We start from the raw sequence: 18,936 nt of genomic DNA on the forward strand, positions 1-18,936 counted from the left end.
GCACCTATATATAGAACACAGACTATTGTTCCATTGTTGTAAGCACCTATATATAGAAAACAGACTATTGTTCCATTTTTGTAAGCACCTATATATAGAACACAGACTATTGTTCCATTGTTGTAACCACCTATATATAGAACACAACTATTGTTCCATTGTTGTAAGCACCTATATATAGAACACAGACTATTGTTCCATTGTTGTAAGCACCTATATATAGAAAACAGACTATTGTTCCATTGTTGTAAGCACCTATATATAGAAAACAGACTATTGTTCCATTGTTGTAAGCACCTATATATAGAAAACAGACTATTGTTCCATTGTTGTAAGCACCTATATATAGAACACAACTATTGTTCCATTGTTGTAAGCACCTATATATAGAACACAAACTATTGTTCCATTGTTGTAAGCACCTATATATAGAAAACAGACTATTGTTCCATTGTTGTAAGCACCTATATATAGAACACAGACTATTGTTCCATTGTTGTAAGCACCTATATATAGAAAACAGACTATTGTTCCATTGTTGTAAGCACCTATATATAGAACACAGACTATTGTTCCATTGTTGTAAGCACCTATATATAGAACACAGACTATTGTTCCATTGTTGTAAGCACCTATATATAGAAAACAGACTATTGTTCCATTGTTGTAAGCACCTATATATAGAACACAGACTATTGTTCCATTGTTGTAAACACCTATATATAGAACACAGACTATTGTTCCATTGTTGTAAGCACCTATATATAGAAAACAGACTATTGTTCCATTGTTGTAAGCACCTATATATAGAAAACAGACTATTGTTCCATTGTTGTAAGCACCTATATATAGAACACAACTATTGTTCCATTGTTGTAAGCACCTATATATAGAACACAAACTATTGTTCCATTGTTGTAAGCACCTATATATAGAAAACAGACTATTGTTCCATTGTTGTAAGCACCTATATATAGAACACAGACTATTGTTCCATTGTTTAAGCACCTATATATAGAACACAGACTATTGATCCATTGTTGTAAGCACCTATATATAGAAAACAGACTATTGTTCCATTGTTGTAAGCACCTATATATAGAAAACAGACTATTGTTCCATTGTTGTAAGCACCTATATATAGAACACAGACTATTGTTCCATTGTTGTAAGCACATATATATAGAACACAGACTATTGTTCCATTGTTGTAAGCACCTATATATAGAAAACAGACTATTGTTCCATTGTTGTAAGCACCCATATATAGAACACAAACTATTGTTCCATTGTTGTAAGCACCTACATATAGAAAACAGACTATTGTTCCATTGTTGTAAGCACCTATATATAGAAAACAGACTATTGTTCCATTGTTGTAAGCACCTATATATAGAACACAGACTATTGTTCCATTGTTTAAGCACCTATATATAGAACACAGACTATTGATCCATTGTTGTAAGCACCTATATATAGAACACGGACTATTGTTCCATTGTTGTAAGCACCTATATATAGAAAACAGACTATTGTTCCATTGTTGTAAGCACCTATATATAGAACACAACTATTGTTCCATTGTTGTAAGCACCTATATATAGAACACAACTATTGTTCCATTGTTGTAAGCACCTATATATAGAACACAGACTATTGTTCCATTGTTGTAAGCACCTATATATAGAAAACAGACTATTGTTCCATTGTTGTAAGCACCTATATATAGAACACAGACTATTGTTCCATTGTTTAAGCACCTATATATAGAAACAGACTATTGATCCATTGTTGTAAGCACCTATATATAGAAAACAGACTATTGTTCCATTGTTGTAAGCACCTATATATAGAAAACAGACTATTGTTCCATTGTTGTAAGCACCTATATATAGAACACAGACTATTGTTCCATTGTTGTAAGCACATATATATAGAACACAGACTATTGTTCCATTGTTGTAAGCACCTATATATAGAAAACAGACTATTGTTCCATTGTTGTAAGCACCTATATATAGAACACAGACTATTGTTCCATTGTTGTAAGCACCTATATATAGAACACAGACTATTGTTCCATTGTTGTAAGCACCTATATATAGAACACAGACTATTGTTCCATTGTTATAAGCACCTATATATAGAACACAGACTATTGTTCCATTGTTGTAAGCACCTATATATAGAAAACAGACTATTGTTCCATTGTTGTAAGCACCTATATATAGAAAACAGACTATTGTTCCATTGTTGTAAGCACCTATATATAGAAAACAGACTATTGTTCCATTGTTGTAAGCACCTATATATAGAAAACAGACTATTGTTCCATTGTTGTAAGCACCTATATATAGAACACAACTATTGTTCCATTGTTGTAAGCACCTATATATAGAACACAAACTATTGTTCCATTGTTGTAAGCACCTATATATAGAAAACAGACTATTGTTCCATTGTTGTAAGCACCTATATATAGAACACAGACTATTGTTCCATTGTTGTAAGCACCTATATATAGAAAACAGACTATTGTTCCATTGTTGTAAGCACCTATATATAGAACACAGACTATTGTTCCATTGTTTAAGCACCTATATATAGAACACAGACTATTGATCCATTGTTGTAAGCACCTATATATAGAACACGGACTATTGTTCCATTGTTGTAAGCACCTATATATAGAAAACAGACTATTGTTCCATTGTTGTAAGCACCTATATATAGAACACAACTATTGTTCCATTGTTGTAAGCACCTATATATAGAACACAGACTATTGTTCCATTGTTGTAAGCACCTATATATAGAAAACAGACTATTGTTCCATTGTTGTAAGCACCTATATATAGAACACAGACTATTGTTCCATTGTTTAAGCACCTATATATAGAACACAGACTATTGATCCATTGTTGTAAGCACCTATATATAGAAAACAGACTATTGTTCCATTGTTGTAAGCACCTATATATAGAAAACAGACTATTGTTCCATTGTTGTAAGCACCTATATATAGAACACAGACTATTGTTCCATTGTTGTAAGCACATATATATAGAACACAGACTATTGTTCCATTGTTGTAAGCACCTATATATAGAACACAAACTATTGTTCCATTGTTGTAAGCACCTATATATAGAAAACAGACTATTGTTCCATTGTTGTAAGCACCTATATATAGAAAACAGACTATTGTTCCATTGTTGTAAGCACCTATATATAGAACACAGACTATTGTTCCATTGTTGAAAGCACCTATATATAGAACACAGACTATTGTTCCATTGTTGTAAGCACCTATATATAGAACACAAACTATTGTTCCATTGTTGTAAGCACCTATATATAGAAAACAGACTATTGTTCCATTGTTGTAAGCACCTATATATAGAACACAGACTATTGTTCCATTGTTGTAAGCACCTATATATAGAACACAGACTATTGTTCCATTGTTGTAAGCACCTATATATAGAAAACAGACTATTGTTCCATTGTTGTAAGCACCTATATATAGAACACAGACTATTGTTCCATTGTTGTAAGCACCTATATATAGAACACAGACTATTGTTCCATTGTTGTAAGCACCTATATATAGAACACAGACTATTGTTCCATTGTTGTAAGCACCTATATATAGAACACAGACTATTGTTCCATTGTTGTAAGCACCTATATATAGAACACAAACTATTGTTCCATTGTTGTAAGCACCTATATATAGAAAACAGACTATTGTTCCATTGTTGTAAGCACCTATATATAGAACACAGACTATTGTTCCATTGTTGTAGAGCATATATAAGAACACAGACTATTGTTCCATTGTTGTAAGCACCTTTATATAGAAAACAGACTATTGTTCCATTGTTGTAAGCACTTTATATATAGAACACAGACTATTGTTCCATTGTTGTATAGCATATATATAGAACACAGACTATTGTTCCATTGTTGTAAGCACCTATATATAGAACACAGACTATTGTTCCATTGTTGTAAGCACCTATATATAGAACACAGACTATTGTTCCATTGTTGTAAGCACCTATATATAGAACACAAACTATTGTTCCATTGTTGTAAGCACCTATATATAGAAAACAGACTATTGTTCCATTGTTTTAAGCACCTATATATAGAAAACAGACTATTGTTCCATTGTTGTAAGCACCTATATATAGAACACAAACTATTGTTCTATTGTTGTAAGCACCTATATATAGAAAACAGACTATTGTTCCATTGTTTTAAGCACCTATATATAGAAAACAGACTATTGTTCCATTGTTGTAAGCACCTATATATAGAACACAACTATTGTTCCATTGTTGTAAGCACCTATATATAGAACACAAACTATTGTTCCATTGCTGTAAGCACCTATATATAGAAAACAGACTATTGTTCCATTGTTGTAAGCACCTATATATAGAACACAGACTATTGTTCCATTGTTGTAAGCACCTATATATAGAACACAAACTATTGTTCCATTGCTGTAAGCACCTATATATAGAAAACAGACTATTGTTCCATTGTTGTAAGCACCTATATATAGAACACAACTATTGTTCCATTGTTGTAAGCACCTATATATAGAACACAGACTATTGTTCCATTGTTGTAAGCACCTATATATAGAAAACAGACTATTGTTCCATTGTTGTAAGCACCTATATATAGAAAACAGACTATTGTTCCATTGTTGTAATCACCTACATATAGAACACAGACTATTGTTTTCCAGACTAATAAATGTTGATAGAGATGCAGAGAAGATCCATACTACTGAGTAGTTACAGAATGTCCTGTTTTCCTCTTTCTGATAGTATCAGATGTTTCCAGTTATTTACACAGCTTTAGTGATTTGGTGCTGATGCAAGCACTGGGCCGTGGCTGATATTATAAATGTTGAATAACAAGCTAAAGGTCAGACTGTAAAGAAGACCAGGTGCAGATACAGAGACACTGGCCCCGCACAGAGCACAGAGACTATTCAATCACAACCGCTAAGTCAGAAACAAAGTGTGAGGTTTGATTGAACAATCTTTGACATTATAGACACACACACACACACACACACACAGACGCACACACACCAACAGCGGGAACGGAACCTCAGGCTGCAGTGACTCAGGCAGGGGAAAGCCTAGGGGTATGAAGGACGTTAAAAATGCACACCTTGGTCTCTTAGGAAACCCCGGGGGGTTCACCCATTCCATTCCATTATTACATTTTACAATGAACAGTCAAATAAAATACTGGATGAAAGTTCACAGTGGTTGATATTTGTCAGAGTCCAGGGTCCAGGTAGGTTCTACCTGTGAGATGGGGATGGGATAGGGTCCAGGGAGGTTCTACCTGTGAGATGGGGATGGGATAGGGTCCAGGGAGGTTCTACCTGTGAGATGGGGATGGGATAGGGTCCAGGGAGGTTCTACCTGTGAGATGGGGATGGGATAGGGTCCAGGGAGGTTCTACCTGTGAGATGGGGATGGGATAGGGTCCAGGGAGGTTCTACCTGTGAGATGGGGATGGGATAGGGTCCAGGGAGGTTCTACCTGTGAGATGGGGATGGGATAGGGTCCAGGGAGGTTCTACCTGTGAGATGGGGATGGGATAGGGTCCAGGGAGGTTCTACCTGTGAGATGGGGATGGGATAGGGTCCAGGGAGGTTCTACCTGTGAGATGGGGATGGGATAGGGTCCAGGGAGGTTCTACCTGTGAGATGGGGATGGGATAGGGTCCAGGGAGGTTCTACCTGTGAGATGGGGATGGGATAGGGTCCAGGAAGGTTCTACCTGTGAGATGGGGATGGGATAGGGTCCAGGGAGGTTCTACCTGTGAGATGGGGATGGGATAGGGTCCAGGGAGGTTCTACCTGTGAGATGGGGATGGGATAGGGTCCAGGGAGGTTCTACCTGTGAGATGGGGATGGGATAGGGTCCAGGGAGGTTCTACCTGTGAGATGGGGATGGGATAGGGTCCAGGGAGGTTCTACCTGTGAGATGGGGATGGGATAGGGTCCAGGGAGGTTCTACCTGTGAGATGGGGATGGGATAGGGTCCAGGGAGGTTCTACCTGTGAGATGGGGATGGGATAGGGTCCATGGAGGTTCTACCTGTGAGATGGGGATGGGATAGGGTCCAGGGAGGTTCTCCTGGAGGCGAACAGGGTCCGGTGACGCCCAGGTGTTCCCCGTCACCTCCACTGTCACGATGCCCGTGGAGAAGAAAGCGTTGGGTTTCCCCCCCATGTCTTTCACCATCACTGACAGCTTGTAGCGACCACACATCTCTGGGTCCAGGGTGGAAGCCCCTGGAACACACACACACATATCAATATATTACAATAAGAGAGCTGCATTACGTTGTTCACAGACAGCACGTTGAAAAAAGCGGGAAAACATTGTTAATAACCCACTAACAAGTACATCATAAAGACTAATTAGATAATTTCACAGTTAAATGGCCCCTACAGCGGCAGCCAATGGGTTGGATTGGTGTTGTTAGTGTTGTCTAGCTTCAGTCAAGCTGTAACATAAGGGCACCAGCACTGTGCAGAAATAGTCAATAAATCTGGAAATTACACCGGCACTGTCAAAATTGGGACTTTTTAAAATCAGATTTAACTGGTGTACATGTGTATGTGTGTACGTATGTGTGTGTGTGTGTGTACGGGAATGTGTGTGTGTGTATGTGGATTGTGCCCGTGTGTGTATGTGGATTGAGAAGGGGTGTACTAAGTAATTCATTTAACAGTGAACAGAGAAAATTAAGACAATACCATGTAGAATAAAACAGGGCAGCTGAGTGAGGGGCCTGTAACTCACCGTCCTCAGTGAGAGACACCTCTCCGGTCACAGAGTCTATGAAGAACATGTGACTGGAGGGGATCCTGGGGGTCTGGTCCATCAGGCTGAAGCGCAGGTCAGCATGGGCTGTGTTACGGTCGTCACAGTCAGATGCCCCCACCTGCATGAATGAGATCCCTAGCCAAGAGACAGAGAGACAAGCTTCTCTACCGCTGTGTACATTCACACTGTGATTTGACTAGCATGACAATGACTCGTTCTTATAGTGAAACATCCTTACACAGTCGAAATGCTAGTATTCCTCCTGGACAATCTTGATTTAATTATGATAACCTTCTGACTTTATTCTAACATCATTTGTCATGGCTTTGCATTTGGTAAAAACATTACTTGTTAACATATTTGTATCTACTGTAGTTCATTTGAATAGAGGATCACTTTATGGGGTTATTAATGTAATATCCTCTCAATGTAAAGTCTGCTCTTCAATTTCTCCAATTTCCTGAAGGTCATGTCACAATGTAATCAATGGTAACCCACTATTATCTGGTGGTGTGATGCTCACACACGCACACATCTCCCTCCACTCAAACGCGAGTCTCCTCAATGACATAAATCCAGACGCTTGAGTCATCTCTGACGCAAGAACTCAAAGAACTACCCCACAATAGCCCAAGATCAGACTGTAGTAAGACTTCAATAAAAAAAGATGAAGCACATCACCTCTACTTCTAATACACATACCGTAAATGTCCTTCACTAGAGCCATGTGGATAGTTCAGGTGATACTATTCATGTGTAAGTCATAAAGATTCAGACAATGCAAAACATCACTCATCAGTGTGTATTAAGAAATAAACTCATGAATGTGTCACAAATTAAAATCCCTTCTGTGAACTCCGGTATTTGTTTTCTCCTGAATGGTGGATGGGCTCTATGTTCTGGCTAGTACAACCAACCTTTCAGAAGTCCCAGCTGCACACTGCCTCTCATGCTCTCCTCGATAAACACAGGCACGTTGTCGTTTTTGTCAATGACGCATACTTCCACCATAAAGCTCTGCGACTGCACGGATGCTGAGAAGGACACCTTTGAAAAGCACAAAGTAAATGCAAACTGTAAGTATGAAGGGCAAATATAAGTTAATATAGACACATACGGAAGGTAGCCTGAAGATCTACTTTGATTGTAATTAACTAAGGAGTCTATGTCTCATTTGGTGTTGCTCGACAGTACATTGTTTGAGGACATTGTTTCTCTCAAGCCAGAGATAATACACCCCAATTAAAACAAATCATTGCAATATTTTGCATTCAAGTTTATGGTATTTTTGATGAGGATGATTATAATTTCGTTCATTGAATTCTCACAGGTCATAATCACATGTATTGTAAACAAATCACTACATGCTTAGATAATGCCATGAATGTGTGACTGTCAACCTGCAGAGAGTAAGATGGCTGCTTCTCTCTGTCCAGAGGCTTCAAGGCGTAAAGAAATCCTGCCTCAACTCCAAAGATCCCCTCATCGTCCCCTGTCACCACCACGTCAGTGGAGGTTGCTGGGAGGTTAGGGAGCTGTGTTGGACAAGAACAAAAATATTACTTAAATTTACAAGTCCCTCTTCTGTCACACCCTGATCTGTTTCACCTGTTCAAAAGTGATTGTCTCCACCCCCTCCAGGTGTTGCTTATTTTCCCCAGTGTATTTATCCCTGTGTTTCCTGTCTCTCAGTGCCAGATCGTCTTGTATGTTTTGTCAAGTCAATCATCGTGTTTTTCCTGTACTCCTTTTCCGTTCTCTTTTTATAGTCCTCCCAGTTCTGACTTCTGCCTGACTCTGGACTATTTTCCTACCTGCCTGATCATCCTGCCTGGCCTGACCTTGATTCTGCCTGCCTTTCGGTACCTATTAGACTCTGATCTGGTTTTGACCTTTTTGCCTGTCCACGACCATTCTCTTGCCTACCCCTTTGGATTAATAAACATTGTAAAACTCCAACCATCTGCCTCCTGTGTCTGCATCTGCGTCTCACCTTGTGCCTTGATATCTTCAATACAATTAGACTTTAACTTTAGTATTCTCGGCAAGAGTCACATGTGCAGGTAAAATAAAACTTCTGCTTACTCTGTGTGGGCAAATGTTGACCTTTTACATCAAAGTTGAAAAGATAACTATGTCACTGCAAGCACAGGAGATCTCTGGGCCTTGTGTAATGTGTTTTTGCTCTGTTCATAAAAAGTAAATTGAACATTCACCCATTCTATGATGTGTAAATGGTTGAGTATGTGTATGTGTAGCTCCATCTGGCAATCCTTTTGAATCTTTTGAGTGAGCGGTTATGTGTCATAATGACCGTTGATATTTTCCCCCTTATGGAAAACTTGTTCACCGCTGACAGTTTGTTCTCAAGGGTGTCACAAGCTGCTGGCAGAGGGGCTGTCACGAAACAGACGCCCTCTGGTCCAGACCCACAATGCCCATGTCTGGCCCTGCCATGGTCAGGTATGAATGGGTATCCTAGTCATGGTGCTGTGTGACTGTCTGTCGTAGAGGACTGTCATGCAGCCTGGCCTGGTATGGTGTTATTGTTGCATGGTTAGAGCAGCCTATAAAACAGCAGCATGCTGGTGATCTCGCGTTTCCAATCAGCACTGCATGTTTTACGGCTTCACATACCACATAGCAACTGGCTCTCAACCGCCACAGCCGTGCCAATGATCTCAGCATGCGTTTAACTCCCGAGAACCCAACATTTTGATTTAGTCTGGGAAACGTATTTTTTGACTGCCCCATAACCTAATTTTAGACCAACAGGCTGAAAAGTGTATATGCAGACTATGACTATGTGACTATGCAGTGGTTGACAAAGTAGCTAATCGTTCAAAACCAAACATTCTTCTCTTGTTATGCCTCTAATGTGTTGACATGAAATGCAAATGTTTTCATGACAGAAATGTACCTTTTTCATTCTTGCATTCATGCTGTGATAAAACAAAACAGCTATCATGTGCCAGAGCAGAATATCTGAGAAGATCAGAGCCGTTCAGATAGTAAAACAGGTGAGAAAACAACTCTGTCAGTGCCTTTTCTGCTCAAGAACACACATTTTTCAGTAATAATGTTGTCCTTTCCACCCTAACACTAAGTTGTGCCAATTATCTGACCTCCACCATGTCCACCATTAAAGTGAATCTGAGATGTGTTTTGATCATACATCATGCAAAAGGGAAGAACGTTGACTGGACTCAAAAAGGCGTCCAATTACAGTGTCAAACACATGCACAGCCGGGACAAACCTGATGATTTATAAGTGCCATTTTGAAAAGAATCCTCCTTCCATGAATGCAGGGCTGATGGTCTAGCATTGAACAGACAGCCAGAGGCGTTCCAATTTTTGTTTCGGGATGAGGGGGCTATGCGGGAGTAGCTCCGTCATAATTATATCTTGAGCACTGAGTGTAGTGCAAGAGCGAAACATTGTATGGCCCTTCTCTCTCTTTAACTTGCATACAGCCATTAATACATCAATCTCAGCAGGCCCAGGGTATGATGCATCACACAGACTGGCAGCAATATGGAGAGAATTATTCCTTAATTATTATTTCCCAATAAGCAAGCTGCTTTGTTGTAAATGTTTTTTTTTGTTTTTTTGCATTAATGGTCAATCGAACTGAAATGTCTTACCTTAGCCAGGTACCATGGGAAAATACCATCATAGTTTTCAGGGACGCCAATTTTAAGATTGGCCCCTGAGCACTGTGCAGGAGTCTGAAGTACCACCAACTACACAATTCCAAGGAGACAAAGGACAGCATGAATTTCAATAATTTAGTTGAAGTTTGTTTTCACAAAAACAGTATAAAAAGAGTATAATAATCTGAGATTGCTATAATAACTTGTAAAGGCCACATTCAAAGGAAGCATACTTACAGTCAGTGTAATGATAAAGATGGACATAACTTATCTTCTAGTCATGTGTTTCTGTAACTGTATATCTGTAAAGTCAGGATGCACAACATTTCCAATCAAACAGTGGTTATCGTTTACGTTTGGGAACACATGGTTTCTATCATTTCTGTCTTGTTACTGATTGATTCTCACTGTTATAAAGCAGAGAAAGAAAGATGGAGAAAGAGAATGACAGAGAAAAAAACAGTGTGAATGCTACATGTGCAACTATTCTATTTTACTAATCTTTTAAATTATAAAAAAAAACTAGACCTAGCAATCTGTGGAATCAACCATCTTAAAAAAAAAATAAAGTAAAAAAATACAACTTCAATAGGCCTACACCTGTGCAAGAAAATGTTTCATTTAAATGCCTGTTAGGTTAAACATATACTCAGTAGCCACAGGCAGTAGGCCTACATGGTACATTAATGTCTCATCACATTCACAGACCTAAAAGCTGAACTAACCCTGCAACCTGGACTCAAGGGTAGACGTAACATAGTAAATTAAAATCTGGGTCACTCAAATTAGTTTATGTTTCAAATTACAATTTCTATATGTTGCGAATTCCAATTTGTGTGATATTTTATGAATTACAATTTGTTCAATATGTTACAAATTTGAATGATATGTTACGAATTACAATTTGTTTTGGCTAAATTTAGCTAGGTGGCTAACACTAACGTTCGCTAGGTGGCTAACACTAACGTTCGCTAGGTGGCTAACACTAATGTTAGCTAGGTGGCTAACATTAGCTAGGTTAGGGGTTAATAATGGTTAGGGGAAGGGTTAACTAACATGCTAAGTAGTTGCAAAGTCACAAAAAAATAGTAAGTAGTTACAAAGTTATGCACCCGACCAACACTCCTCCTTTAGTTTTTGCCTTAAGTAGCCTTCTGTCTTGCGTAACCATACCGAAGCCATACTATTTTGAGTGTACTATGTCACGTATAGTCTATGAGACCGGGCTGCACTCTCTGTTTCCAGCACAGGATTACACCTGCGACACAAAACAGCCTAGCAATGAATTGTTCTCTCAATAAAAATAATAAATAAATAAATATTATGACTTTATAGTATGTGTTATATGGTCACAAAGGAGAAGGCAATTGGCACAAGAAAGAGTTAAGGATGAGATTTTGCATTCCAATAAATGACCCCAAAATAAAATTATGCTGGGCACAAGTCGTAGGAACCCCTGTGCCTCGCTCATCGCGCCGCAGACAGCAATTCACAACACCCATAAGCCATTCGCTTGGAACAATATTTAGATGTCTTATTATGATTTACAAAGACCGGCGAATGAAAACAAACACACTCTCTCAAACTCAACCTGTAGGCCAGAATAAGAGCCTGTACCTCACAAAATCTGAAAAAATGACTGGCAAACATCACTTATTTACCTAACACTCCATGATCATTTTTATAACTCAATTTTCATTCGAAAACGTTATGTTTCTTTTGTCTTACCTTCTCTCAATCTTGTGCGTGTTCCCTATGAAGGTGGGAGAACGGTTTGAATAGTGTGGAAAAACGAAGTGCGTTTGCAGGACTCTCCAGTTTAATGTTTTACTACCTTGTTTCCTTCCAGTAATTCTGTTGGTCAACAATACTCCAGTCCACTGAACAACCTAATGAATGAATATTTATGAGGACATAAATCAAATAACAAGGAGGTCTATTTTAAATATATATATACACCTTTCGTTTTTGGTGTAGCCTAATTGTTTTATGACCTGGGTAAGAAAAAATATGGAATAGTTGTATTTCATTTTTTTTTATTAAAAAAATTCAAATGTAAACATAAGGAAATCATTAAATATTAAAAGGAAGTGCAAATCAACTGTATTTAAAGCAAAACATTAAATTCACATGACAAATATAACTTATTGCTTTCTTCATTCACATCTGGACTGAAGGTAAGGACAATAGAATAATATATTTTTTCCAAAACCTGGCCTAATCCCCATTACACATTATTCATGTACTCAGTATCATGGCCAAAGTACGAACCTGCGTACCCAGTTTCAAGTAAAAATGACTCCAGGTGACAGAATGCAGTGAAATCACTCATAGTGCTTACATTTCCATTGCTTTTCAGGACAGCGTACCATAATCTAATATTTCATGAGGGCTATATACAATACTACCAACACTAAATGGAGTAGAACCAAACACACTGTCCCCCGTTATCAAGGCAATCTTACAACTCATGGTTTAAAATAACAAGCCTTGGTGGATTTAATATACATACACATAAGGCAGACAAAAAAATGAAACCTCATGCAGATCATTAACATGAACATGTCTGTTGTGTTTAATTAATATAATAAAATATATCATTTCTGTACAGCTCTATCAGTCCTTGGGGTTAGTGATAAAAACACAGCGTCTGGTCTTGAAGGCCTAAGAGAAAAAAGCAGTCCAGATACTGTACTCTCAGAGGACCGAGAGGTCATGGCAGGACTTGGACTTCTGTCTGAAGGCCATCTTCTTGTTCTTCCGGGCCACCATACGGCCCAGGAAACGCTTGGCCTTCTTGCCAATGCTCTCGCGTCGTTTGCAGTTGGCCATACGGCGAGCGTTCTCCTCCTTGCTGTCTTTGCGCAGTCGGATCTGCCGGACCATGCCCTCGAACAGGTCCCTGACGTTGTGGTGGAGATTGGCTGAGGTCTCAATGAACTTGCAGTCAAACACCACAGCGCAGGCACTGCCCTCTGCAACAACAACAAAAAAAGAGGGGAGGCGCAGGTGAGAATCTATAGTGTTCCCTGGGGACAGTGACTTCACCCTCACCATTATGCCTTTGCATAACACCTTGATACTAGCTTTAACATTCTAAAATAAGTAGCACTATGCAAATACAGAGATGCCTTGGACAGAAGAGATCACCGTCACTTACCATCCACAGAGACTTCTCTGGACCGCACCAGGTCGCTCTTATTGCCCACAAGGATGATGGGAATGTTTTCAGACTGGCGAGCTCTGCGTAGCTGGATGCGTAGCTCTGACGCCTTCTCAAAGCTGGACTTGTCTGTCACTGAGTAGACGATGATGTAGGCGTCACCTATCCTCATGCACTGTTCCTTCAGCCACTGACTGTTATCCTGCAGGCGAAAGAGAAATAGAATTTGATTAGCTACATTGCTTATCTAATCAAAAGCTACAGGTGCTCAAATAAAAATTATTATAGTGATATATGATATTATACACCAGCATTAGAGCACTACACATTACGTCAAATGATATGCTATGACTACGACCAATTTTAGTGAGGGTCAGACTGAAATTGCATAATTTGCATTATATGCCTCACCTGCTCCCAAATGTCGTACAACAAGATGGACGCCTCCTCCTCGTCCACCTCGATCGATCTGTCATATGTGTTTCCTGAAACAAAAGCAAGCAGACAGATAAATACTCCTGGCCCAAATTCTACAAACCCACTAACTTGGTCGAGTGTGAAGTCTCACTCACTATTGCCCATTTATATTGCCCATTTCATGATGCCTTTAGTACAGCTTATTAACTCTCAATTAGCCTGTATCTGTGCTGGGTACTACTGTGCATTACTGTCTCCTTCCCTCAGTCATTGATTTTCATATCTCCCATCCACTATCTCTGCGGCTGTATATGTCAACAGCAGTACTTTGATATATGTGGCGCCTTACTGACTGGATGGAAATAGCAATAATCAATGTACTTCAACTTGTGTGCCAAGATGATATGGAAACCAATCCTCTATTTACTTAGTTTAGAGCCTATGTACATTAGCTTTAATGGGGTGCTGAGAACAGTTATTTTCTTTGTTTAAAAAAGTATTGCCTTTGGGTGTATTCTCAATGCTATATAAACTTCAACACCATCATCTTCGGTAACCGTCATCAGACACACACCTGTCTCGTCGCAGTCGTGACCATCCTCGACTCCACCGAAAATACGTGCCAAGCTCGACTTGCCGACACCCTGCTCGCCGAGGAGAACCACCTTGTACACATGTCCCTCCGAGTCGCTGCCGGAGGAGATAACGGAATCGGACGAGTCCGATACACAGCTGTCTCGGTGAGGCTCACCGGGGGTGTAGGACGTGCAGCGCATGAGGTTGGACAGCTCTCCAGTTTGCACCTTGCGCATCTCGCGGTCGTCCACTGGCATGCTTCTTCTGTGCAGGTTCTGCAGGTGCATGGGAAACGGCATGCTTCCTCTCCTTTTGTCCATGTTCCGCAATTTGTCACCTTTGTTCAGAGTCATTCTTTTTTTTGTCTGTGAAATAGATGCGCTCTTTAGTAAGATTCCGCTGTTAACATGAAAAGCAACCAACTCTGACAAAGAATGCATTTCTCATCACTACGCCTATATGTTGATTTAAAAAAAAAATCCTTTATTTGGCCACAGCTTATATGAACTTTTGTGTCATATGTATTTGAACAAATGAATTTAAGACAATCGTGTGCCTGTATCCTATGATATCAATTACGGGTTTGATGGAGCATTGACAATGTTAAAATTTAAGTTGAACTCAAATTATTTGAAACAGCAATAGCCTAATTAATGTATTATCACGACTGCAAAATAATTCCATTCCATAAGCAAACTTACATTTGATGTGCGTCTGTGGTATTCCAAAATCCTGAATCAGACAATCCACTTGTGATCTATCCTTTCGTTAGCGTGGTCACTCAGTGAAGGGAAGTTTCGGTTTGATACAGTGAACCGTACGGATCCCCGTATTTATCTAGTTGCCGAGCGAGTGACGTCACCATGAGGTTTGCCTCTGAGAGTCACGTCTCTTCTCATTATAGTGCTACGTAACATCTTGCCAGGGAGGGAGGAGAGGAAGTGAGGAACGCTCCACAGAAACGTGATTGGAAATTATGCGCGGGCGGGCAGAGGGATTCTCCCCTCCGACAATGCAAAGCCATCGTGCCAGTGATGTAATTATTTTTGCAGAGTAATTCGGCCATTTACTCTCAATAAGGGGTAGGCTAACTAGCATAGTTTTAACACCAGTTGGCCCAGAGCCATGGAGAGTTGACCTGACACGACCTCCGTGCTTTGCGATGGCGCGCGCCACAATGTATATGGACAAGTCAGGTGTTCCCAGCCATTCGCAAGGTTGACCATGTTCAATCAATACTTTTAAATAACACGATTTGTTTGTAATTGATAAATGATCTGCTACAAATTGTCAGTGGATTAGCCAAGAGCATCTGAGACGTCAAGCATTTCCAATAGATGCTTCTCAGCATTTCGGCCCATAGGTCGCGTAGCCTTGGTGACACGAGTTGTGATGTGAATGAGGTTAATGTGAAAAAAAGAGACAGTTCACCACAGAAATCGGACACATTATCACTTAAAACGACGCCTAGACATATCCCTGGGGCCACATGTATCCAAAAGGACTCAGCAAGCGACAGGAAAGAAAGACCATTGCGATCCAAAATAATGATGATTTCACCTGCATCAGTCTGATTGAGGTTAGTTATTCTAGTCTGTAGTCGCCATCTGCTGGTGGTTATGTGAAATGCACAATGTTATTGTAGGCTGCTGGGTCTGTCTTTTACCATTCTGGTTCATGAGAAGGAGAGAAGACCAGTGACAAAGGAAGAATTACTAGCTTACTTCATTATTATCTCTGGCAAGTTGGCAAGCCTCATTCCTCATGATTGGAGACAATGCTCAATACATAAAGTCATTGGGTGGTGTATTGCTGGACAGACTAATGTTAAACGCATTCTCAAGTGGCATTAACTGTCACAGTTACCAAAGGATTTCAGTTGAATAGCACAATGTTTCCAAAAACATGTATTGGTAAAATCTTTTCATTGATTGATGTTTTTCTTTGTTGTCAGGGCTTCTTTTGGTGGTCTATGAAACGTGTTTGACTCACTGGGTTGCTCTGACTCAGTGGAAGCTTGATCTTTTTATCTTCTGTCTCCATCACTCACATACACATGCAGAACAGTGTGGAGATGGAGATGTTTTTCTCCATTCTTATAAACAAAGTCCACATTAAGGTACCAGCTGTTTTGTCCTCAGTGACTCACTAGTTATATTGGGTTGCTCCTGTAGTTTCATTAGCATAACATTTTTATTAACATTGAATAATAGATTAGTCAGTGTTTACATAGCCTACTGAAGCCTGCTGAGTGGTCTGAGTGGTGTTAACTGATTGTGGGCTATACATGTATGAACACCTCAGTGTGAGAACCCAGGGTGTAGGCTGTTGTTATTTACATAAATATATTTGCATATTTCCGTTAGGAAACGCCTACTCTGTGAAATGTGCGTGTTCAATATCACAATTTGCCTTTGCACTCCTAAACCACGCACTCCTAAATAACACATCTTAGTCCACTCTGCTCGAAACAGATTCTAGTGTTGGGAACATAATTCTGTATCGAGATCAAATGTTTCATCGATGAGAAAATTGTCGGACAAAATCCATGTCGTTTCATCTTCTCCCACGACCGGCACTGGGTTTACCCTCACTACCATATTTGGAAACGCCAAGCAAATTCTTCACATTTATACATCCGGTGAAATATCTGTCTCATTGTTCTATCTGCGCAACAACGGTGGATTTTGCTTGTCTGCCTACCGCTAACCGCAGAACCGCAGGATTGTAACTGCGCGTGCATGGATAGGATAGGATAAGTAATCCTTCTCACCCCCCCCCCCCCCTCTCCCTCTTAAATGATTTAGATGAACTATTGTAAAGTGGCTGTTCCACTGGATGTCAGAAGGTGAATTAACCAATTTGTAAGTCGCTCTGGATAAGAGCGTCTGCTAAATGACTTAAATGTAATGTAATGCATGTCGCACGTGGCTGGCTAGTCCAACACTGAACTCTTCATTGAAACAATGCTGAAACTTCAAACCACGGGCAAATCAGTGGTACATTTTAATTAGTGCCGAAATCGAAATTAAAATAAGTTATCTTGCAAATTCAGCAGGTTATCGTGTGAAATAGACGTTTAGAAGTGTCGTTTTTATTTGATTACTTTGGTATGGTTATCAATGCACTAGCACCTTTTTCCCTCTCCTATGATAAAACAATTGTATTCAGTTGTACAAAAGTTTTACTGTGCAATGCATTTGTCATTACTAAATGTGTAATGTCATCGGTATTTTAACATTACAATGTGTTAGAGTTGCGTAAATTCAAATCTGGCATCAGGATAAATATAACAATGAGTCACCGATTTTATACTATGTCTTTTTTATTAGCTAAGTAATAAATGGCAAATGCAACTTTCGTATATACGGGCTCTCTGTAATACCACGCAGGGCAGAACAGAGAACTGACAAGATGTATGTAAACAGTATTCTTTATACTGTGATAGACATAGTTCCAACCCGTCTGTTGGCCTATCACAGTAGAGGCTGGGCGTGGTTTAAACTTGCTTAGCCTATTGCAGGCGCTCAGGCGGGTCCCCGCCTCTTGGCGCTTCTTGGAGTTCTCCCTCCGTCGATGTATAGATCCTTACTGTTCTGGTATCGCAGCCTAGTTAGAACAGTTGCTCAGTTCTTGCTATTGTGTTGTTCAGTATTTTTCCATCTCTGTTAAACATCGTGATGACCACCCCTCCCTATCACAACTTTGTAAGATACAGCAAGTCACACCATGTGCTCAATATTGTTACATACAAACACAAGGACAAAGCATCTGCTGGGCTGTTATCTACCGTTTTGCAACATGCAGGTCACACCATATTACTCAGTTCTTGTCACACACAAACAGGCAAGTAGCAAGCAGTTGTTTAATCTCATAATGATGCTCCAGTGCACAAATGCAGACACCTCACACAACCAACATCAGATGATATTTAATCATATATATACTAATGGCTATAATGTAAAACACAGGATCCAACAAATGTTTTAACACACAAAAACAACACAATCTTTGTGAGAGTGGGGGAATCTGATTTAATTGGTCCTCAACTTGTGGCTCAGACACGTCATTCATGATACATGTAGTTAGCCCTGAGTTAGCCTGCCCTGGAACAGGTTAGTTCTGAAGAGTTCAGTGACATTTTCAGGTACCTGGCTAAAAGGAGAGCCACTTCATTGGTAGCAGTTATCCCAAGTTAAACTCAAGAGTTGACCAAAGTTACCTCACTAGCTCCTCAAACTACATTCGTAGT

At 39.6% G+C, this 18,936-nt stretch overlaps 2 protein-coding genes across 2 annotated transcripts in view; both read right to left on the reverse strand.

The window, feature by feature from the left end:
• The window catches only part of LOC135540335 (cadherin-16-like), a 30,518-nt gene extending 19,726 nt beyond the window's left edge, over positions 1–10,792 (reverse strand). Inside the window, exons 1-6 of the mRNA XM_064966966.1 lie at positions 10,766–10,792; positions 10,520–10,618; positions 8,275–8,409; positions 7,792–7,921; positions 6,851–7,009; positions 6,140–6,336 (exon numbers count right to left, since the gene is read on the reverse strand). Of these exons, the coding sequence (XP_064823038.1) occupies positions 6,140–6,336; positions 6,851–7,009; positions 7,792–7,921; positions 8,275–8,409; positions 10,520–10,618; positions 10,766–10,792 (747 nt within the window). The remainder of the gene's footprint in view (positions 1–6,139; positions 6,337–6,850; positions 7,010–7,791; positions 7,922–8,274; positions 8,410–10,519; positions 10,619–10,765) is intronic.
• A 1,757-nt stretch (positions 10,793–12,549) lies between these two features.
• LOC135547667 (GTP-binding protein RAD-like) lies at positions 12,550–15,490 on the reverse strand. Its single transcript, XM_064976863.1, has 5 exons — positions 15,386–15,490; positions 14,683–15,049; positions 14,103–14,176; positions 13,689–13,893; positions 12,550–13,503 (listed from the first exon to the last, which is right to left on the reverse strand). Exons 2-5 carry the CDS (start codon positions 15,035–15,037, stop codon positions 13,226–13,228), a joined length of 912 nt encoding a protein of 303 aa, XP_064832935.1. The 5' UTR covers positions 15,038–15,049; positions 15,386–15,490; the 3' UTR covers positions 12,550–13,225.
• Between the last annotated feature and the right edge of the window lie 3,446 nt (positions 15,491–18,936).

This window comes from Oncorhynchus masou, chromosome 1 (assembly GCF_036934945.1).
Source record: "Oncorhynchus masou masou isolate Uvic2021 chromosome 1, UVic_Omas_1.1, whole genome shotgun sequence".
In the NCBI taxonomy this organism is placed as follows: domain Eukaryota; kingdom Metazoa; phylum Chordata; class Actinopteri; order Salmoniformes; family Salmonidae; genus Oncorhynchus; species Oncorhynchus masou.